We start from the raw sequence: 25,317 nt of genomic DNA on the forward strand, positions 1-25,317 counted from the left end.
AATTCCCTAAACTTTATGCTTACGGTTGTCGATTTAATGTTTTCAGGTGGTTATGTTATTAGAGGGAGGGGGTCAACTTGGCTTGACTGTACCGTACGTGCATTGTCACTAATTTTGGTATAGACTTCAGTTGTTTTATGATGACTCGATACATTTTGATACTATAGGTTGATGGTCTTTTGGAACGATTTACTACTTGGTCATTTTATGATAATGTTTTGAATGGTTTACTTATGTTTTCAAAAAAAAATAGTATAAAATTTTGGGACGTAATAGGTTGAACCACCAGGTTGTTGTTAATGAACTCAGGAACCTAACACAATACTCTTTAAAGGATGAGCCACCAGGAATGACAATAAAGGGCATTCAAAGCCACCACAAGTGTCTATAAAGTTGAGTCACCAGTAAAAACAACAAAGACTTCAAACAAGGTCTTACCGTCAAGATTCTTAAAGGTCAAGCCATCGGTATGAAGGATAAAATAGACCACTTCGATCCACATGGATAAATGATCTTTAAAGGCCACAAAGATTTTGATAAAAGTGTTTTAACACTCATGTTTCATTCGTTCTCAATAGGCCCTTAACGTTGCAAACTTAGCCTATGATGTTTTCAAGTTTGAAGTGCACTAAGAAATTTAGACCTATGATGTTTTCAAAGTTTGAAATTTAAAATATTTTTATTAGAATGTTGCATAATTAATCTTTTATAACTCCTACGATTATTTAAAAAAAAAAAAAAATCAAAAAAAATCTTGCTAAGTGATAAAGATCATGTGTGAGATCTCAAATATTAAAATTAATTACACGTTGGTTATACATACATATTTTATGATATTGTGATTTAAGAAGTATATAATTGAAGTAACTATTAGTGATTTTGTAAGCAATTAGCTTAAAAACGATATAAAACAAACTTGATACATGCATTTAAAAATGAATATGTAGTTTATTGACGTTGGTGTTGTGTGAGTGAAGTGAGAGATGGATGAATCCGAGCTGTTCTCATTGAGCGAGCTACACTTCTTCCTCTACCATATTCCTCCCCTAGTGGCCACCTTGGCCTCAAATCAAGCTATAATAAAATAACTATTAGTTACGACGCATGAAACGAGGAAGGGTATTTTAGACATTTGACAAAGGGAAGAAATGAAAACCTGACTGTCCTCAGGTTCAATGGCAGGCGGTGGAGGATCAAATCTTCCCATACGAAAGTTCTCAATGCCAGTCCAAGCAATCATTACACCTAAAAATCCACCCAATTATAACATAACACTTTGTAGTTTAAACTTTTCTTTTCTTATTAAACTTAGAGAAAATGAAAATTATTTTTGTATTTGGATATTTTGAAGTAAGATGCTATAATAGACAAATGAATGAAAGTAGGTTGTTATTTCTTGCATTTAACCCTAAAAGTAACAAAATACCATTGTCAGTGCAGAGACTTGGAGGAGGGCAGACAAGTTGAAGGGAGTTCCTTCCAACAACCTCTTGGAGCCGACTTCTCACATATTGGTTGGAGGCAACACCTCCTGCAACAACCTATAGAAACCTAAAATCAACTAAATGTTGCAAGAAATAGCAACCTACTCCCTAACATTTGTTTATTGTAGTAATCATAATTTCATTTCTTCCTATTACACTATTCTACTTTCGTATTGTAATAAAATGAAATGAAAGTGTGTTGTTATTTTTTGCATTTATGGAAAAAATCTAAACAAAAAAGATATAAATACCAAATGTTTGATTGAAGGCTCAATCTCTAAAGCCCATTGAATTGCACGTTCACACTTTTCTTCTAAATGCAACACAGCAACCCTCTAATGGAAAATCAAGAAAAAAAAATGAAACATTTAAGCACGTTGTTAATCAATGAAATAAACCACAAGTTTTATTTATCTTCACCTGGAAAGAGGCAGCAATATCAGCTCGTATGCCTTGCTCTTCAACACTTGCAGAAGAAAAAGGGACCCCACCATCACTGCAACAAAATAACAATTTATGAAAATATAAACACAAAATCAATGGTTATATTTTTGAAATAAACTGCATACATATTTTTTGATTCAATTGCAAGCCTGAGTTGAGTCTTTAGACCAGCATAAGAAAAGTTACAATCTTTATGCTGTTTCATTGGAACCTAAATCAAGAAAACAAAAAAATATATATATTATTATGCAAATAAACCCTAATTATATACACACCCCTCTGAAAAACAACTTACAGAGAACTTCACAGATTGAGCATCACCCCTTAGAGCAAGCTCCTCTATGGCTGCCCCACCACTCTTCCTCAAATCAAGGCCAAGCCACTTTGCTGACTTGTCATATGCCTCACCAATCGCATCATCAATAGTGGTCCCCAGTTGTAAATAATCACCAAGATCGCGTGCAAGAACTATAAGGTTATGTCCCCCTAACAATTCAAATTTTTATTGATTATCATAATTCTTAACTTTTTATTTATCACCTTTATCTACAACATATTATTGGAAATGGTGGATTGGTGGTTGTTGGTATATGATTATACCTGAGATAAGAAGAGCCATAAAAGGGAACTGCAAGTCCCTTTTGCACAATCTAGAAGGATGAAAAGGGTAATAATGTCATTTTTTTAACTTTTGAGCACACCAACAGAATGTATAAGCACAAGCATGTCAAGTTCATAATTACTAGAAAACATGATTGGGTTGGACAACATGGAAACACCACTGAGTTATGGGACCCATTGGTGTTCAATTATAGAAAGACTTGGCTAAGGAATTCAGAAGATTGTGAAATGTTGAGAAGGAAATGATGAGGATGTTTCACTTAAAAAAGATTATGAGTATTTTATTTAAAGAGTAAAGTGGACTATAAAGTGAACTAAAGATTTGACTGGAAGTAGCCAAGATAATCCTAGTAAAGAGTTTAAGTTGTTTCAAAAGTAGCCAACATACAATTATTAGAACAGAAACAACAAGGGTCAATGTGTATACCACTTTTTTCAGCATGTTTTTCTGTTTTGCTTTCTAAAGTTGTAAAAAACATGGGGGGAAATGAAAAAAGTAAACAAAATGAAGAAAAAACTTGACTTTCTGCTTATGTCAAAATCCATGTAAAGTGTATAAACAAAAAAGCAAACAAATCTAATAAGTAGATATAAGATTGGATCCTTTATAAAGTTTAAATTTTTGGACCACTTACAGTTTAAACTATCTGATCTCATCTTTAATATTTAAAAACTTATTAGAGCACTATACCTGGCTACTAAAGCATGAGCTTCCATGTGATGCACACCAACAATAGGCAACTGGTGAATGGCTGCAATTTTCCGAGCTTTTTGCACACCAACTACACTTACATTATGAATATGTATCATAATCAAAGTCAAACAGCACTATTCCACCATAAAAAGAAAGAAAAGATAGAGATTATCCAAATTCAGGCTCCATGATGAAAACAAGAACAAATAAGAAGAAAAAAAAAAGACATCAGATGTACCTCGTAGACACAGGCTTAGCCCAGGACCAATGGTAACTGCAACTGCAGAAAGATCTGATTCGGTTAAATTAGCCTTATCAAGTGCATCTTGTACTACCTGAAACCATAGCATAGGAGAAAGAAGGTGACAATTATTCACATCTATTACATTTTGTTTTTAAGAAAATGAGCATCACTGATAATCATTACACTGGTAAAGGTTTCACATAAGTTACATATTTATGAAGCAAAGTATGAATAACAGAAGATAAAGGGGAATTAGTAGATGCCATACCTGATCAATCACTTGGGAATGAGCTTCTTCTGCCATTTTAGGAGCTACTCCTCCATACTTTGCAAGCAGATCTACCTTGATGAAGATACATGAATAAATTAGGGGTATGCGAAGAACAGGTTTATCAGCTTTATATCAGACATTTTAATATAATTTTTGCCTACCTAATAATAAGAAACTGGTAATAGATAACAATATAATTCATACAGTTTGAAAACTAGAGTGAACGCCATGAAAACATAAATTACAGATTATACCTATCTCTTAACTCGTAAATCCTAATAAGAAGTAAGCAATATGAAACAATTTGTTATTATCCATAAACCTTTTTACCTGAGAAGATACAACTTGGCTTAGGATTTCACCATTACTTCTAACCTGAAATCAACACCAAACAAAAAAGGACGAAATTCTTCGTAAATTAGGCATTCGATGTCATAAATCAGCTCGTGTGGGTTTTAAGAGTGTTTTACTTACAACAGCTGCCGCAGTGTCGTCGCAACTTGTCTCGATTCCCAAAACAACCAAATTGTCATAAAAAAATGTGTTCGAACCCAGGGTTTTCGAGCAATTCGAAATTGTGGACTTACAGGTATAGGATGAAAATGGTGAATTGAATGATCTATGATGATACAACGATTTCATTGGTCTTAAATTTGATGATAATGTTCTGTATATTCTGATTGAATGGTAATTAAGTGACAGTTCTGCAAAAAGATTTAGGCGGGAAACGGTACACGAGAGACTCGATGCCAACGACGCCATTTTTGTGCCTATGCTCTGTGTATGTGCGTCTGTGTGTTAGAGAGAGAGAGAGGGGGAAGCGGGGTGCTGCATATTTTGCGGCGCCATTCACACGGTCCCCTGAAACTCGTTAGATTTTGGCTGGGCTTTTAATGGACCAACCAGATTAATATGTTTGTTGGGCTAATAGTATAACAAAAGTATTGTAAGGTGGTGTTTTGGATTACTTGTTTAAGATGCTAATAGTATTGTTTAGTGTCTGGATATGTAAAATATTTTTTTTTATTGTTTTAGATAAAGAATTTTTGTTAAGTTGGTGAGTTGTAATTTAATAAAAATAACATATAGCTTATTTAAATTAATTTATAATGGTAATCTTTGTAACCCTATAATATATATATATATATATATATATATAATTATATATATAATATATATATATATATATATATATATATATATATATATATATATATATATAATTTTACATTTATAAGTAAGAATCTTTCAAACACTAAAAACAAATTATCAATTTATTATGTTTTTAGATAAACTAATCCAAACAATTTTTTTAAATTTGTTTTGAAACTAGATGCATTAATAATAATCTTTTTTTTACATAAAAATGTAAGTGGTAAGTTACATCAATCGTCCCTCGTGTAGGTGCTAAAACATACATGCTTCACCTCTCATATACAGTTTTGTTGCGATTTTAGTTCATGTCATATATGAAATGACCATAATGTCTTATATGTATTTTTTCCAATTAACTTATTATTATTATTATTATTATTATTATTATTATTATTATTATTATTATTATTATTATTTAAAAAAAATATATGCCCCAACCCACATGCTTCACTAGACAGACGTTCGATTCAATCAACACATGTTGAAGAAGAAGTGGGCTTTTGTGTTTTTGGATTTAGGCGAACTCAATACCTGTAACCATGACCGGTGTGACAAACCCTATTTTTTAGAATCGAAAAAAATTTCTTTACGCTTTTGAAATTCATAACATCATTATTTGCAGAAAATATCAGTACATTAATACATTTTTAGTACATATGATTATGTCAAAATAACAAAAACTCTAAGGATGTCATAATCGATACACAACATATGTTACAATGTAAAGACCTAACAGTCCTAAACACTATGGTAGGTCTTCTCTTCAATCACTCAACATCATATTCAAGTCTTCAGCAAGCTTATCACCGCTACCTATGATGTATATAAATTAAGTGGGTCGGGTTGGGAAACTTGGTGAAATACATAGGGTTTTCAATCCCATAATGTTATTATGATTATAATCCATAATCAATAAACCTACAAAACTAAGTGTCATCCAATAAGCACATCATAAATATCGTATAAGACATTTTCCCTGAATTACACATCTCGTCGATCCTCACATACTGATCCTAATATAATGATCTTATAAGATCTATCACGATGGATCACTGTAAGCAACGAGTTGACTATACTTCTTCGGGGTGTCCTTGGCGGAAAGCGTTAGTCAATAAAGGCAACCATGAGGGGGGATAGAGTGTAGCGAATAAACACATTGTTCATTAACACCTACAAACTATAAATCGGTTGGCATATTCCCTAAGACTGGGTTTAGTTAGTAGTCGCCATCCCACTGTGGCAGATGAATCTGACATACCTGTTGATGGTCCGATATAGACTCACCCTTTTCGGTTGTCTAAAAGGAGGGAATACTAATATAGTACTCATGTACATAAAACGTACCACAACAAAGCACAAAAATGTCATCGAACAGAGTTCTGTTCAAAGGATGGGAAATACCAATATAGTACTCATGCATGTAAAACGTACTACAACAAATCACAATGTTATCAAACAGAGTTCTACTCTCCGTTCCGATCCCACACACGCCCGTTATATATTGTTACCCACTATCCAAACTTCATTGAAATAAGCATCTCCTTTGGGCCTTAGTTTATAACTGCGCAAGATTACAATACCCGTAATCAACTTTCAACATAGATCTCGTGCCTAAGTAATATTTGTACAGTACAGGGTATAACTAAGCACTCTTTCAATTCGAACTAAGCATTCTTTATAATTCTAACTACATCGCCTTGTCTCTCGCTGCTCCAGCCTTGCCATATGTCATCTCGTGGTGAGGCCACGTCGCCTGGTCGGTGGAAGAGTCTGCCTTGGCTTCGCCACGTGGCGTACTCTTAGGCCACCACGTCATCATACACAAGTATTTTTTGTGATTTTTGAAAAATCATATATCTCTCATACGAACTCCATTTTCGACGTCATTTATATCCACACATAAGTAATTCCAAGTACTATAAATTTCCTTTAGATCTCAACAGCTAATTCTCAATCTATTTTAAATTCATATTTTATAGACATTAACACTGTTAAAATCCATGCAAAAGTCATAACTCCTTCATACAAACTTTGTTCTCGACTGTCTTTATTGTCGGGAATATTATGGTTTATGGTGGAGATCTGGATACCGACTTGGATCGTGATATCACTTTCCGAACTGATATTTCTACCCTATGCCTGGGTTACAAGAAATTTAGCCTAGGATAATCCAAGTGGATACTTACGATTCTAGGCACAGAAATCGTAAGCCAATATGCTAGAGGATTCTGTGAAAGTATGATGAAAAACGAGAGCTTAAGATCGTGACCCTCCTCTGAAGAGGAAGAAATGTTTATATATTAAACGAGATTAGGGTTTCATTAGGGTTGGGCCGTCATTAGTTGCTTTGGAAGCAAGTAATGTTAATCCATATTTAATGAGGATTTAGGGTTACCAAAGCTAACGAGTTAGTTTTACCATAATCACCCTCAAGAAATTGAATTTTCCACTAATTTCTCATATGTAAAATTCGGTGAGGTTTTGGGGACCCCAGCGAGGGGCTCTGCCCCTTGGACCCCGCTAGGGGTGCTGCCCCTAGACCCCGCCAAAGGGGAGTTGCACCTTTGGAAACCCCGAACCAGGGGGCGCTGCCCCCGGACCCCCGACTAGTCGTCAAACCGACTTCTAATTCGATCTTATACATGCGTGCACTCCGCACAACCCCATACATATATTAGAGTAAAAATTATGAAGCCCCTTAGCTCACATGTTAGTTTCAGTTAGTTAAAATGACATGGTGACACTAAAATCACCAACATTTATATCGACGGATTCGTATATACGAGATCTTCAACTGTCATTTACATCGTTTTGGCTAACAATCAATCGATATTAATTTTGATTTCTGTATCACACACCACTCCATCGAAACTTCAAAAAATCATAATTTATTTTATAGAAAGTCAGATTTAGGTGTTCTTTATATGCTCACTCTTGGAATTACGATTACTAAGACTTTCATTTAGATCACTTAGGCTAATAAGAAACCTATCTTTGGTTCATATTTTATGACACACTTTGTCGATTAGGGTTGAACGCAGAACTTCCAAATATCATAACTTCTTCATAAGAAATTAGATTTGGGCGTTCTTTATACCATAAATTCATTATCACCGACTACTACAATTTTCATCAAGGTTATTTATCATAAATAATCTTTTATCAAAAACGTTATTTTTTATCACTCAGTGATAAAAATGTCTATATAGTATGTAACACGTACGACTAACAATTATCCTAATTCATTATTCAATAAATGGATAACTTTTTATTATAATCAATTAAATCATCTAACCTAACTTATAGGCATTACAATTATCCCCACTTAGGATGATAAACTCAGAAAATAAGTACGATCACTGTCGATCGCTTCCAGTTTTCCTAAGTAAGAACTGCCATTGTACTTTGCATCCACAGTACTAATTCGTCTCATTCTATTGTTTCGTACTCAACATAACATCCTAGGTTCTTTTATGAGAGCTTATCAACATAAACTCACTTGATTAGACGATGCTCGGACAGCACTACGGCTCTTCAAGTAGAACTCTTTCGGTGAATCCGAGATATCTTCACACACCGGGTTTCTCGCGGACAGAGCTTCGGCTTGGAAACTCTTTTCTTCTCGGGATCTTCGGACTTCAGGACTCACTTCGGGTCTCGGGATGTTATCGGGGCTTGGGGGTTAAAATAGGGCTTAGAGGGTGTATCAGGAGTGGGAGAGAAGGGATGGAGCAACCATAATCGGTTGGCCCTTCAAATCTATTTATAGGGGCAAAATTTGCCCTTGCCACGTCGTGACACCTTTTTCCACGTCGTGGGCTTGGTCATCACTGCATGTATCATCGTCCACTTGCTCTGTCAGGCTCCAGAATGCGTCAGAAGTTATGTCACGTCGTGGCCACTGTTGTCACGTCGTGGTCTCTGACACAACTTTGGGGTTCCCGCCTCGAACTTCAGAAATTCATAACTTTCGCATATGAACTCCGTTTTCGACGTTCTTTATATCGACGCGTAGGTGAGATTATGATCTAAAACTCTCATTTAGAATCCATTGGCTAATTTTGACTTTATTTTTAATATATTATAAATATTTTACTTATATATTATTTTTAGTAGGTCGGGACAGGAAAACTCTGTTATAAATTCATAACTTCTTCATCCCACGTCCGTTTTCACCTATCTTTTTATCGTTTCACTACTATTAACGAGATCTTCAATTATTGTTTAGATTGTTTCGGCTAAAACCGCTCGATCTCAAATCGAGTATTCAGGCTGCATATTGTTAAGTCGAAACTTCATAAAATCATAACTTCCTCATATGAAGTCAGATTTGGGCGTTCTTTTTATGCATGCACTCAGTTTAACGAACTCTTCAAATTTAGTTTAGATTACTAAGGATAGATATCGTTCTATCTTAAATTTGTATTTTACGTCATTCGGCGTCGTGCCGGTTCTGTCGCGAAACTTCGACAGGTCATAACTTCTTCGTTATAACTCAGACGTCTCGATTTCAAGAATATACAATATTATCGTCTCACAATCACTCATGATAAAAACCATGAAGTGATTCAAGTGAGCGTGGGTTTAATCCAATACTTTCATCTTATCAAAGCACTCATGAACTCTGCAACAAACTTGTGCGGTGTCTAAACACTCTAGACAATCTACAAACAGATTCATGACGGTCTTCCTTCATACTTACTTCCAACTTATGACCAACTGTGGAGGTTCGAATAACCCAGTTATTCTGGAAGTCAAAACATGCAAAATTAAACATAATAATACTTAATCCTATATGGCCCCAAAATTTTTGAGTGTAAATAAAACCCTTTTATTTAAACACCATATTGATTACTCATTATTAATTGTTCAATGTTTCAGCCAATCAACTTATTACTTGAATTACAACAATAGTTGTCCCATGCTTTGAGCATGCACACTATGTTTACCTATGGTCCATAATTTGTGAAATAGACTAATTGAAAACTTTTTCAGGGATGCTCATTTCACAATTCCGTATCCTTATTATTAGTGTAAGAATACAAATTTCTTACCACTATTAGAATATGTTAGATTCTAACATTTTATGCAGCGATCCTTTTTTAAAGTCATAGCACAAAAGTCACCAAGACTTGGCCAATGAAATTACAAGGTTCTCTATCATAAATTGTTACAAAACAATTCTATAGATGTGATGTCTCTCACTCAAACTACATTCCTTTAAACATCCATTTTGCATAAAATTTTATAATCTAGACATAAACTCTTAATTTCTAACTCCCAATATGGAAACATTTCCATATTTGCCATATGACAACTCATTCTTAATAGAATCTTATCTGTTCATAATAATGTCGATATGGTCCATCCAACACTATACTTCCAACTACTCACAAGCAACAAATCCTTAGCGAACCTTAGATCGTCCTTTTATAGTTGTTTAATTATTTTAGTCAAAAATTGTTCTAGTCCCTTTTCCCTCTTAATGCGATAAGCATTTGGAAAATTTTAGAACGATCAAACATTATAGCATATGTAATCGATCCTATACCCGAAGCGTATGGGACAAGATTCATAATATCTTACATAAAGACGTGATACTTTACTAGTATTTTGCTATAATATTTCTAATTTCCATGTTCTCACAGTTTTGATTATGAAAAGGGATGTCGTAATCATAACCAAATTTTGAGAATGCAATTATCCTTTCCATATATAGAACTTCCTCATGTTGAACCATTCTAACACAACATTCATATATATTTGACTAAATTTGATTAAAATTCCACAATCTAAGCCTTTAGATTTGAAATGAAGTATAATATTCTCTCCCTTAATTATAGCAACACAACTTTTCAACCCTTGCGACTTTGCAAAGTATAACTCTTGTTTTCTATAATTAATATTACTAACTTGCAATACTTACCATAATAATCATGCTCCCACTAACATGATGATTATTTCCTTATTGGCATAACACTTATGTTCCCACTAGCTTTGACATATATTCATAAAACAATGCTTATGGAATTCCTTAAGTTCTAATACCTGATGCTTTGATAAGCCTTTATCTAAGCTTCTTAACTTCATACACCCTTTCCTTAGAAATCTTACATGTGTGTCTAAACAAATTCAAAACTTATGTTACTAAGTCCCAAATGTTCAGACTAATTGCCAAATCTCACAATTCGAACTATGAAGAGGGATGCCGTAATCATAATCGAATTTGAGAATGCAATTTACACAACTGCTATCTCCTTAAAATCTCTCTTAGTGAAAGAATTTCCTCACAATCATTTCCATGAAGGAGGGAAACCTTATGCCACTTAGATTTTATAGTGTATGTGTTCATATCCATATGAATTTTGCTAAAACCAAGGTTTGCGAAAAATTCAAGCTCATATGGACTGAACTTGTTCAATTTTGATTCCTTGCCTCATGGTATCATGAATGTCCACCATGTCTTCCAAGCAACTCACCCCTACATATCAATGTACTTTCCATTGATCAAGGTGCATTGCCTTTATGCCTTCAAATCAGAACTCATAGAACTCACATGCATAATTAACTCAACTGGAATGACACAGAAATAAGAGTATGACAGGTTATAAACCTCAAGTCACGTGCTAGTGATGATCAACTAGGTTTACTCTTGATTTGTCCCCGAACCTTTTCAAAACCATTAAGACTCCCACTGACTCCTTGACATATAAGATTCTCTTCTCAAGAAATATTCCTTGACAAAACAAATATTCAAGAGTTAGTGTAGTTTCTTATCAAGTTTAACACTTCACTCAATTGGTCTTAGTTGGTCTTTGTCTTATCCAAGACATCACAACTTACCAATTTCAAATGTACAAGAATAAAAAAAATTTCTTATTCTTCATTTAACAAGTGTTACAAACCTACTTAGAACTTGCCAATCAAGTCACAATCTTGGAGTACGACTCTAACACTTGATATTGGAACGAAGTATGATTGTCTTCTTGATTTAACCATTTCAACAATTCTCGATTCCTCTTCTTAGACATGCAATTTCACTAAGACTCACTTAGAGGATCAATTGAGACATGGTTCTTAATCATTAAGACTTATCATAAAACACAATAAAAGGTACTCTCCATTTTTCTTACAATAGATAAACTTTTATCTTTCTGCCTACTTGATTCTTCTTATTCGTTCTGCTATTGATTGAAACTCTTTCAATCAACTCATAATTATACTTAATCTTATAAGTATAACCATATTTACTAAACTTTAGTAAATCATGACGAATATCGTTGTCACTCTTGTGGTAGACTTGATCAACGTACGACCTAGTGTACTTGATCTCCTAATCCTTCAAATGACACTTTGTCAAAGAATTAGTCTAAATTTCCCAAATGTGAAAGGTTTTCATTCATCATACAATACACGTTGCATGATTCCAAGTTTCTGTCCAATTGAAACTTGGGCGATGGGAAACTCTCCCTATTTGGTGAACTCTCGGCACTTCCACAAATAACCTAATTAAGAATCAAATCCATTTTGCTAATAATAGAAATACACAAACATCAATTTTTCATACATGCCATTGTAAGGATAAATAAATAAGATAAAACTCAAAATTTATTTTATTGCGGAAAAACTTGTCCTTACAATGCAATTCAACTGAAAAACTATGCCATTACATATTTCTTAGCAATCTACCCTAACTCTAAAGTAGCAGCTCAAAAATCCAATCTTTGAATCCATGCGATCGAAATCCATTTCTTTGTGATCAGATTCAACACGCTTCTTCCTTAAGTTTCCTTTCTTTTCTTCGATCCTGCAAAACATCAAAATGTAATCTTATCACATCATGTATTAAGAATCAAAATAGGAACTTACAGAGTTAGTTAATGGATTTTACCTAAATTAGAGCCATACGTATTGACTCTCCCATATCTTAGATCTCTCAGGTAGCTAGGGCAGCTTCGTCTCTAATGCCCATTTTTTTGGCAGTAAAAGCAAATGGACTCCTTTGGTACATAGCAAGGGACAATCTCAGCCTTTTCTGGACTTCCCATGTAGCCAGTGTCCAATGAAGTATGAGAGTTTTATTAACCAATCAAGTTTGCTTAACCAGTGCGCCAAAATCATCGCTCATTCAGCAGTAATAAGCAAATAGGTCAAATCAATGAGGGTCACGTTGTGAATCATCGTATAGTACTCTCTTACGAATTCACTATACGAATAAGGAAGTCCCAGTCAACAGCCAACATCTCTGAGATATCAACACCCAACATCCTTAACCTATCAATGCGTGACTTCATCTCTAAGATGTGTGCACACACAAGTTTCCCATTTTCTTGCTTACTTGCCAATAGGGATTGAGTGAGCTTGAACTTTTCAAGCCTTTGAACTTGTTGGCCAGGGAGAACAATTGGAGGAGGAGGAGGAAGTGAAGCATGACTCTTATTTCCTTGATAGTATCTTGGAACGTCATCTTCATTTGGAAAGCTTGTTCCAAAGGATTTGGGAAGACCATTGTAAGATTCAGACATCTACAAAATAGGAGAAAAATTCAAGTCAGTTGATAAGAATCATTGATGTAACACCCAAAATGAAACATCAAAGCTAGGATCCAACACAATACTCTACAACCCAGAAGAGGGATGCCGTAATCTAGTTGCAGAATATTTGAAGGTAGGTAAATGACGATTTACCAATTTCCACCATGAAAAACGAAAATGAAGTTTAAGTTTTAAATGAATTGAAACTCCTAGATCTTTTGAGATTCATTGAACTTTTCAATGGCATGTTTAATCTAGATTATGCCCTTCAAGTTTGCGACTGGGATGCCGAGGATCACAAACAAGGTGTGAATAACCATACGAATCTACGTGGTGCACTCAATGCTACTGTCACCTAATCAATGTCTCGATTAGCCACACACGCTCCATTGATCTATGATAAACATCGAGCCACCCTTCGCCACCAATGCCAAACCCATATTAGTGTGTCGGTTAACCACACACGCTCCACTAACGTCTCGGTAAGGGTACAAAGTGTAATTCCATGGATTAGCATACAATTTCACATTTTTCCTAAAGTAACTATGATTTGGGAATTTGTAAAAGCATGTACTTACTTTGTACTTCATTACACTTATAATGGAAGGTTTCGTCTTATCCTACCCGTTCGGCTAATGACCCCCCACTAGTCAAGAGTGCGGTGAGTAAGAGTGGATACACATTCAATCGCCATTTTATAGGCAATTTCCTTAAACACCACTTATAGACCATCTTCGTGAATGAGGCCTACTAACGGTAAGACCGACTGTTTACTCTTACTTACACACACACACACACACATATATATATAATATTAGACTTTTAATGTTATATATAGTATATGATGTATTTTACATATTTAAAATACTAGGTGGTCTAATTTAATAAATTATACTTTTAATTTAGTTAAATGTAAACCAAAACTTTATGGGTTTATTAATATCCTTAAATTATACACCTTAATTAATTAATAAAACCATAAGGGTGTAATTTGACCTTTTCAAAATACTAGGGTTTTAGAATTTAAAATTTCAAATTAAGATTTTTAATTAAATTTTAAAATCCAAAACTTAAGGGCAAGTTTTGAAACTTTTCAAAACATTAGGGTTTAACTATTTACATTTCAAAAACAAAACGTTTAAGTTCAAATTTAAACTATAAAACCTAAAGAGGAAAATTGAAATTTTTTTTTTCACTAGATAATTCAAATCAAAATTACAAATAATCAATCTTTATCTAATAAAACAAAAGATTATCTAAATTTTGACAATTATCTTCTATTTTGGCAAGGATAATCTCCAAATATTGAAAAAATTCGGATTTTATTAATAAAAAACATTTTAGGTAATTATCCACAGCAAAATAGGCAAGAAAATCGCAAAAAATAGTTGTCATACTTGCTGACTCGTCGAGTCAGCATTGGACTCATCGAGTACCCAGTGGACTCTGCGAGTTCAGGCATGGAATCGGCGAGTCCAGCCCCAAAAGTAAAAAAAAAAAATGTTTTTCAGTCAATATTCGATCAAATATGCATCAACAAACAACCCTAGTCTCTGATACCACTGATGGGTTTCGAGCAATACATCATTCCTATGGTGTACATGCAAACCCTAATAGCTTGGATCTAGTTTGTTTAATAAACATGCAATTGAATATCCAAAGCTATAAACCTTAGATCTAGCATAAAATTAATCATATTAACATAAAATAGGGTTTAGATCTAACCTTTGATTGTTATATAGCAATAACAATCAATTCCTTGGCTTCAGAAAGCTTAGTGCCTCAGGTGTTGCACCTCTAATGGAGTCACAAACACCACTAAGCAATTGGATGAAGGAGAGAAGAGAGGGGAGGCACCAGAAACGGCTGGAAACCCTAAAGGAACACTTAGCCACGTTTTTGGGGGCATATGGGTCCTTTATATACATGTAGGCTATTAGGGTTTTCAACTAGGAAACTCTAATCTGACTGCTTAGGCCTTAAGCAGTCCAATGGACCATTCCAGAAGGCCCTTGGATGATTTCTTTATGGACCTCCATATAGAATTCGTCCATTACCATCTAATGGATCCTAAGCCCAACTTTGTAACTATCTTAGAATTACAATATCTGTCCCCTTAATTTAATTAATCTCTTTTAGTCATAAAATTAATTCTTAATTAATTCTTGACTAACATTAATTAAACAATAATATGATTTCTCCTTTAATATATTATTCTTATAATATATTAATAAATCATAATTAAACCTCTTTCTCCTTAATTCATCCTACATATTGCTATGGTGAAGGAAACCTTAAAGGACCATGCTCATAATCGGGTCAAGTACATACTAAAATAGTTATGAACTTAGACACTAATCCAACAAAGACCACAACCCAAAAACTCCTCATCACATCTAAAAACTATAACAGTCTTGCCATTAAACGTCCGGATAACCTTATCGATTGGCATATTTCACACATCTTATGTCCCACTTCCTTATCTGGTGAGGAAGACAATGTTGTTGTTGATGATGATGATGATGATGACAAAGAAGAGGAACCATTAAACCCTCCTCCAATGGGTGGAGCCAGCTCTTCTCCCATGATGTCGATACCCACCATACTATCAACAATATATGGACCAATTTCAAGCACTCAACACCCTCTTTGACATATATGATTAAAGGTTTCGAATATATGAGACTCACTATATGAGTTTTGATCAGCATCTTAGCGCTTGCGATCAATAAGATTATACATTTTCTAGTTAATTTTAGAAAAGAAAATATTATAATTTAACTAATGAAATGAATTTTTTTATATTACAATTTTTCATTCCATTCCATGAATAAATGTGAAATTAATAAAATTAAAGTAATCATACTTCTTAAAGAATGGGCTATTTCTTTAATTTATGGCAAACCTATGAGATCTATTTTCATTTTTTTGATTCCATCATACCAAACAACCTTCATGAATATGATCTTTTGTATATTTTCATTATATATATATATATATATATATATATATATATATATATATATATATATATATATATATATATATATATATATATATATATATATATATATTACATATGCATTTGTTATTTAATAAATTAAATTTTCTTTTCAAATATATTCATAATTTATCTATGAAAATTATATATGCATTTGACAGATGCATATATATTATAGATCATCAACCATGCATTTGATAAGATAGATATTTTTTTTTTATCTGTAGTGTTATATTGATAGTGTGACATCGATCTGGATTCATCTTCAGTTTGTAGTAATTTGAGTTATTATTAACTAAAACATAGTCGATTAATTTGATCGATTAAATTTAATCAACAACGAGTAACATATTCGAATCAAATCTCTTATGAATTCAAGGTTTTTTTATTATTTTAAATCGACCATGCATCTAATAGATGCATTACTTTTTTTTTTCATGATATATCGATTTGGATTCAGCTTCATTTTTGTAGAAATTTGTTAATCAACATCAATTAACATATTTGAATAGAATCTTTCACGAATTCATTTTCATTTTATCGATTGTGAAGACTATGCATTTGATAGATGCATAACTTTTTTCTATAAGATACAAATATTGATTCAAATAATCTATTAATTAAAATCATTTTAGTATACTGTGTTGCCCAATTCACCCCGAATTGAAATTAAAACATTTTTTATTTAATCGATTGGAACTTGATCTTAATTAAAATCTTAGCGCTATTAACGGGTTCGTTGATTTGGTCCCTGAAGGTGGTTCGTCAAAGATCTTCTCTCTCTCTCTCTCTCTCTATATATATATATATATATATATATATATATATATATATATATATATATATATATATATATATATATGTTGGAAACACTAACCATCAAATATTTTTCTAAAAATATCCATTCATCTAATAAAAAGAATATACAACGTTATTTCCCTAAAATTGCATGGATTATACTTTTCAACAACATTTCACCTAAAATTTAAACACGTTCATTTTGTATCTCTCACCTAACTTGTTAGGATATGGGACCCACGTTTTGCCTAATCCTATATTTTGTATAATTTTGTAACATTTGATTTTAAATAATAAAATTATTCCATTATTAATTAAGATCCAAAATGAAAAGATCCTGTAAAACATAATTCTTGTACTTAATAACTTGTAATACTCATCAAAAGACAAGCGTACATATTACATATATTCTTAATAAAGGAGTCGGCCAAACGTACACGAGAAAGTGACACGGCTTATTGTTATGGTTGATCATAACAAGTATGCGAAAAAATAAATATTTACCACAGGAATTAATGTGGTTCACAAGATTTGGGCAACGTGATCTATATATCTACATATGAAGTAATGATATTTCTATTGAATTCAGAACATTAGGGTTTACAAGATACACGAAATCTATGTAAATTGAGAAAACGGGCATAAATATGTATGAGTCAAAACCCCAAAACCCAGGTCAACCTCAAGGAACTCCATAAGGGAGAGTACATAGGCATATACTTTCGCCCTTTTCTATGGTTCAGAATCTATGGTCTCAAATATCTGGTCAATATCTCTAATTTCGAATCTCTTGAATCATTCTCTAATGTAAAATTTGAACATTTCTTAAGTTTCAAGTCCATGGACAAATTATTATACTTCACAACTCAACATTTAAGACATTCACATGATGTTAGATGAAACTATCATGTCTTATAGTAGTACGGCAAAATTGTGTGAACCCATAGCTTACTAGTCAGGTTAAAGTATTATGGACATCATCCTTTATACTCTAACAATATTTTGAATTAACATAAGTAGTTGGTGAGATCACCCTAAGATATACAGCCCCAAGATGTAGTAGGAATGGCAATGGGGCGGGTTTGGGGCGGGGCATGGATTCCCAAACCCGTCCCGATAACTTTCGGGTATCTTATCGGGGTGCCCCATTAGGTTTCGGGTATCTTATCGGGTTTACAACAACTGATAACGAAATCTTTATTCTCTTTTAGGGTACCCCAATGTCTTATAAAATATACATGTTCTAGCAACTCTTTTAAATTAAAAACATGATGCATCACTTTAATAAAATAAACTGGACGTTATATAAAAAATTATTTGATTTAAGTTTTGTTTAATACGGCAAAACACATAAAAATGATCATTAACACCAGATTGTTAATAACTAAAAAAATTGTCCACGATAAGTATTTTATATTTGAACGTGTACAATTAACAGCAAATTTTTTTGAACATATTATATATATATATATATATATATATATATATATATATATATATATATATATATATATATAATCGGGGCGGGGCGGGTCGGGGCAAGGATAACCCACTCCCTGCCCCGAACCCGATAAAAAACCCGATAACGACCCGTTACCCGACCCGAAATGATCGGGTTTCGGGTTTCCCCGTCGGGTTCGGGTTTTTTTGCCATCCCTAAGATGTAGTAAGTTTAGTTGAATTGGGCCCATTATGGCCTTAATTTATATAGATTTGTCTATATTATTATTTGAGATATGCATTTTGGAAGTAAATTTCATATATCGTAAGTATCCTACACGTCTTAAAACAACATGATGAACATCTGTTGCATAGATTTTATATGGCGAACGCTCTCTACTAGCAACCTACTAAAAGATCAAAAGTAAAAACTATATAGTAAAATAATGTAAGCAAATAAAACTGTATGTTAAATTATGAGGTCTGATTGCTCATTGACATTATTATTACTACTGAAACTCAGGAATGTGGTCCTGCTAGCCCGACCTATAACCAGTTTTAGAGTTGAAATGAAAATCTAACAGTTTTGATTAGGGTCGGAAAAAAAAAAAAAAAAAAAAAAACTAGCTCTATATATTGACCTTGATAACTGTAAACCCCATTACAAAATAAATAAACATCCCTTAATTGTTCGTATGTGGAAAAAGAACAATTGCCCTAATGTTGTGAATCCGTAAATCTTGTGTGTTCTTTAGTTTTCTTTCCATCTTATACATTTGTCTATATCTGTTTGTAGATAAACCACATTTACCTAGTGTAAAACACCATCCATATGTGCGTGTGCGGCTTAATTAACAAGATACAAATCACTACGCCATCATTAAATGGATTTCATCAAAGTACCTTAACAAACTACCTACTTAGAAGTTCATAAGTCAAAATAAACCGTAACAATTAATGGAAATGGAAATAATCTCAATGTTTGGTGTCTTGTCACTACAAAATATCCAAATTTAAGAACATTTACAGTTCTGTTTTACAATATACAAATTAATCACTAGTTACTACTTAATCCATGAGATTCTATCGGTGTAAGTTATCTTAAACTTCGAACATCATCTTTGCATGTACACATGCCGTATAAATCACTACAACTTCGTTTTCTCACACTTGGACAATTTACCGGAAAAAAAGCTTTATATATATATATAAATATATATATATATATATATATATATATATATATATATATATATATATATATATATATATATATATATATATATTGAGTGAGTGAGTCCATATAAACCCTTTGGTTCTCATTCTCTAGAACACACACTAAAAATGGAGTCAAGAAAAGAATCCAATCAGCTTCCATCAACAACAGATCACCTGTCAATGTTATGCAACAATGATTTCCAGGTACTGCATTTCTTTAGTAAATATAACTCAATTTTCATAAATCTTTTAAAAGTATTTGAATCAATTGATGAGTACTAAGATCGGATGCATGGATTTTGTTTAACTAATTAACGACAAGCAAACTTATCATACACCTCCAGATACATGCATATACATTAAACAACTCTGGATATAGCCACGAAATGTAATATATATACATTAATACATGTGTGTGCTTATGTGCAGTATTTGAATCAATTGATGAGTACTAAGATCGTTTGTGTATAATAACTTGATATACATATTGTTAGAATTTATGCTTAGTTTTATGTTATTAATTAATATTTGTGTTTGTATGTGTGTTTTTCAAATGTCATTGAAGAACATGTGTGTTTCTAATGCTTTTGTTTTCTAAGAAGAAAATATAAAGTTGTTTTCAGAATTAAACAGCGGTAGTAAAATTCTTAATTACCATCGAAGAAGATATCTTCTTTACCACTTTATGGCATTGTTTTGAATACATGTGTTGATTTTGGGGTTTCCCCTACTAATTGTAATTTCTTTATCAAATGTTCGAGTTTAGTTTACAAATTTATTCATATATCTTTACTACATATGGTTATTTTTGTAATTTGTTATTAATTATAAAATGGTATTTTTGGTATATAATTAGTAATTAAATAATATTTATTGAATAATTGTTTCATTAAATATTAGAATTCTTTATGAAACACAATGAGTATATCTAGAAAATTGATAGCTATTCAAGCAAACTTTAATTATAAGTGATAGAAAGTTAATATAATTTTTATAATACAAAAAAGGAAGTAAACAAGAATAAAACAGATGTTATTACCTTGCTAAATCTTGCATTTAATAACTATATATTGTTGATATATTGTTGGTGTTTGTTAGTAAAACTATCCTTTTTAACAACTCAAGTTTTATTATTATTATTATTATTATTATTATTATAATAACTATTATTATTATTTTTTTTAAAATACTATTTTCACTATTATTTATTTGTCAAATATCATTTTGTGGTTATTTTGAATGAATTTTTTTTTTATATATAATTTTATAAGTTTTTCTATTTTATTAAATTCCACAGAATATTTGAATATAATAATTACAATAAATATAATAATAAATATATATCAATTTTATTAATAAACTTACCTTTTAATTTCACAATTCTCAAAATTAAATGAATGTCAAAAAAATTATATTAATTTCGTTTATGTTTCAAAAATGTAAATAAAACTTAAGCATGTTCTATTCCATAAGAATTATATTATTATTTACCAATTAATTGTCATAATTTATAATGTTTTACTGGTTTCAAATATGAAAAAAAGGAATTAACGTTTTTGTTTTTTGGATTGGAAAAATTGATCTCGTCAAAATTAAATGGTTGATGCATGTTTTTGCTCGAAGTCAATTTTGCATACCATGACAATATTGAAATCAAACTTAAAAATTATTAGTGATATTTGCAAATATCTATTAAAGTTGTTTTCAATTTTCAAAATTATAAACAATTGCTAATTTTATCATGCTTATGCTTATTTGAAAACATGATCATAGAAACATAAAACAAAAACTTCATCAATTAATTCTTTGACTTTGAGGAAAATTGCATAACTTTTTTTATTTATAAAACACATGAACCATGATGAAGTTCAGCAAGTCTTGAATTATATTGTATGCCCCAAATTGGGAACACACTTATAATTCTTATGATTTGAAAACACTTTTAAAGATTGTATATTCTAAAAAGCTGGCTTAGGATTTGATTGATATGAATATACAAATCCAAGTGGTACCCAAGTTATAATTCTCACTTTTACAATTCACAACGATTATTACTACTATCTAAAAAAGAATTAATATCCATGCAATTAATTGTGACAAAAGATAAAAATTAATGTCATCTAGTTACTTTAATATTATGTTCTATAATGCCCTTCTAAATCATGCATACACCCATACATACATACCATTTCCGAAAACACTTAGGTTTCAAGGAGTGGATGGCAAAAGATTTCGGTAAGACTGATATGAAGCTCGACATGTTATGAAAACAAACCTTTCTCGGCATGGCATTGCCAAAGAGAGAAAATTATATATATATATATATATATATATATATATATATATATATATATATATATATATATATATATATATATATATATATATATATATACACACACACACAATAATTAAACTGAAAACGTAAAATACACTATTTTTATGTTATTATTCTGTAATGAATTTTATATCTCCAAATTTATGTCATTATTTAGCAGTAAATAGATAAATGCTCACACGTTAAAACTAATATTATAATTTATTATAATAATGCATATTCACAAAATTTATAATAAAATAATAACATTCTAATAAATATATAAATATTTACATTAGAATTTCTTCAATAATATATATATATATATATATATATATATATATATATATATATATATATATATATTCATTTTAATGTGGTATTTAATTGTATTTGACCCAAGAAAAATAAAGTGAGGAAAAGTGGAGTCAAATTATTTCTTGAGCTTCACACCAAAAAAGATTTTCACTTTCAACGAACACCATCATCATCTTTTCCGTTTTTTTTTTAATATTTTAAAGATTATCTACAAACTAATAAAAATTAAAAAAGAAAGTTTCATGGCTTTCAAAAGTAATCATACACAATTATTCACATGAAGAACATGCGTTACGCCATTGCAATTTGTAATTCTTTCACTTCAATTAGAAACGTACTTGTAATATTTTATTACATAATACATAAAAATCAAATCTGAATTTAAAATCTAAAAAAAAGTATTTAATCTTGTTTAATTAAGAGTGGTGTTTATTCATTCTAATCCATTATATCATGCAGAGCGTTAAAAACAAACTTTTAAACGAGTGCACAAGAGACGGCTCCTTGGATTGGAATGGAAAACCGGCAGTAAAGCAAAAAACCGGAGGATGGAAATCCGGGATGCTCTTGCTTGGTATGTTTTTAAGTCACAAAATTTGAATTCAAACGTAAGATTAAATTTGTGCTTTATGAGTTGTACCTTATGCTGATTTGTTTGTGCAGTGAATGAAGGATTAGCAACACTTGCATTCACAGGAGTGGAAGTGAATATGGTTTTGTTTTCAAAGTCTGCTTTGAGACAATCAAATGCAGAATCAGCCAACATGTTTAGCACTTGGATGGGGAGTGTTTACTTGTTCTCACTTTTGGGTGCTTTCTTTAGTGACTCATATTTGGGAAGATACCTCACTTGTGTCATTTTTCAAGTTATTTTGACCATTGTAAGTCAACCCTTTACCCCATTTCTCCATAACTTCACGAAATTCATTACAAACCAGTTCGAGTCTCATCAGTTACAACGTTAGAGTTTCAATTCCAATGAGGATTTGACTGTTTATTATCACTCACAGTTGGTTATTTTATTTACATCTCACATGATATGATACTCATGACAGACAGTGTGGACCAACTCAGTTGTTATTAAGACTGTGTTGACTTAAAACTTTTTATTTGGGATTTTGTTGTAGGGTTTGGTTGCATTGTCATTGACAACTCAAGCGTTTATGTTACAACCAAAAGGTTGTGGCAAAATAGGAGAAGTATGCAACGCTCATTCATCGGTGGAAAAAGCAATTTTCTATTTATCAATTTACTTAATTGCCCTTGGAAACGGTGGCGCCGAGCCAGCCCTTGCTACATTTGGTGCTGATCAGTTTGATGAGGAAGATCCAGAAGAAAAGAGGGCGAAAACGACTTTTTTGAGCTACTTCTATGTTGCCCTAAACTTAGGATCTTTGATATCAGAGACGTTATTAGTTTATATCGAAACCATGGGAGAGTATGTGGTGGCTTTTTGGATATCTACAGCGTGTGGTTTTATTGCTTTGATGTCGGTTTTGAGTGGGAGTTTTAGATATCGGCATTTTAAGCCTAGTGGTAATCCCATCTCAAGATTCTCTCAAGTTATTGTAGCTTCTATGAGGAAAATTAAGCTTGAGGTGCCCTCTAATGGAGATGGACTCTATGAAGATTATTCTAGAGATGAAGGTGGAACAAGGAGGATATATCACACTAATGACTTCAAGTAAGTTCTGCAAGAAATAGCAACATACTTTGTCAATTTGTTTATCATAGCTTCATATTTTCATTTTTCTATTACTATTTTTTTTAAATCTACCTACTTATAGCAATGTCATCCAAATATAAAGCAATTTTCACTACTATAAGTGGGTAGATATTTCTAAGACTCATGTATTATACAGGTTTCTTGATCGTGCATCAATCATGACCCCAGATGACGCCCAAAACCCACACCCATGGAGACTATGCACCATCACCCAAGTCGAAGAAGTAAAATGCGTGTTAAGACTCCTCCCAATATGGCTATGCACCATACTATCATCCGTAGTATTCATACAAATGATTTCTCTATTTGTAGAACAAGGTGCTGCGATGAACAGAGAACTCTCAAACTTCCACATCCCACCCGCAAGCATGACAATCTTTGACATCATAAGCACATCCGCCTTCATCATATGCTATGACAAACTCATCCTCCCTCTATACACCAAAGTAACAAAAACAAAACCAAACCCTCCAACCGAGTTACAAAGAATGGGTATTGGACTTGCTATAGCCACATTAGCCATTATCACAGCTGGTTTTGTCGAACATCATAGACTAAAAAGTAAAGGACCCAAGGAAACAAGCTCTTTGAGTATATTTTGGCAAACACCACAGTATGTGTTGGTGGGGGTTGCTGAGGCGTTTACTTATGTGGCTCAGTGGGAGTTTTTTGCAGCTCAAGTTCCGGATAAGTTGAAGAGTATTGGGCTTGGATTGTCTATGTGCTCGTCCGCGATGGGGAGCTATACTAGCAGTATTATATTGTCGGTTGTCATGAAGATTACTTCGAAAGATGGGAAGCCTGGGTGGGTCCCGGCGAACTTGAATGACGGGCATTTGGATCGGTTCTTTTTCCTTTGTGCGGGTTTGACTGCGGTTAATCTTGTGTTGTTTGTTTCATGTGCTAAAAAGTATAAGAATATAGTTGTAGAGAGAAGAGATGAAGCACGTGAAATGGATTGAATCACCTTGTGCTTCTTGTTGTTGTTCTTGTTTAAATAAGATACAAAGAGAGAAATATAACAAGTTAAATTATAGAGTATATTACCGATT

At 32.4% G+C, this 25,317-nt stretch overlaps 2 protein-coding genes across 2 annotated transcripts; one reads left to right on the forward strand and one right to left on the reverse strand.

The window, feature by feature from the left end:
* Positions 1-762: 762 nt before the first annotated feature.
* On the reverse strand, positions 763-4,623 carry GCP1 (glycoprotease 1). Its single transcript, XM_078990090.1, has 13 exons — positions 4,233-4,623; positions 4,089-4,133; positions 3,756-3,830; positions 3,482-3,578; positions 3,241-3,331; positions 2,529-2,578; positions 2,224-2,414; positions 2,054-2,139; positions 1,905-1,980; positions 1,736-1,819; positions 1,427-1,541; positions 1,157-1,245; positions 763-1,074 (listed from the first exon to the last, which is right to left on the reverse strand). The coding sequence occupies exons 1-13, from the start codon at positions 4,518-4,520 to the stop codon at positions 949-951; spliced, it is 1,413 nt and encodes a 470-aa protein (XP_078846216.1). The 5' UTR covers positions 4,521-4,623; the 3' UTR covers positions 763-948.
* Positions 4,624-20,007: 15,384 nt separating this feature from the next.
* On the forward strand, positions 20,008-25,306 carry LOC145041879 (protein NRT1/ PTR FAMILY 7.3-like). The gene is made up of 5 exons (XM_078990091.1): positions 20,008-20,108; positions 22,999-23,113; positions 23,203-23,420; positions 23,667-24,223; positions 24,402-25,306. Exons 1-5 carry the CDS (start codon positions 20,031-20,033, stop codon positions 25,225-25,227), a joined length of 1,794 nt encoding a protein of 597 aa, XP_078846217.1. The 5' UTR covers positions 20,008-20,030; the 3' UTR covers positions 25,228-25,306.
* Positions 25,307-25,317: the final 11 nt, after the last annotated feature.

This window comes from Lactuca saligna, chromosome 4 (genome assembly GCF_052625555.1).
Source record: "Lactuca saligna cultivar CGN05327 chromosome 4, ASM5262555v1, whole genome shotgun sequence".
Taxonomy (NCBI): domain Eukaryota; kingdom Viridiplantae; phylum Streptophyta; class Magnoliopsida; order Asterales; family Asteraceae; genus Lactuca; species Lactuca saligna.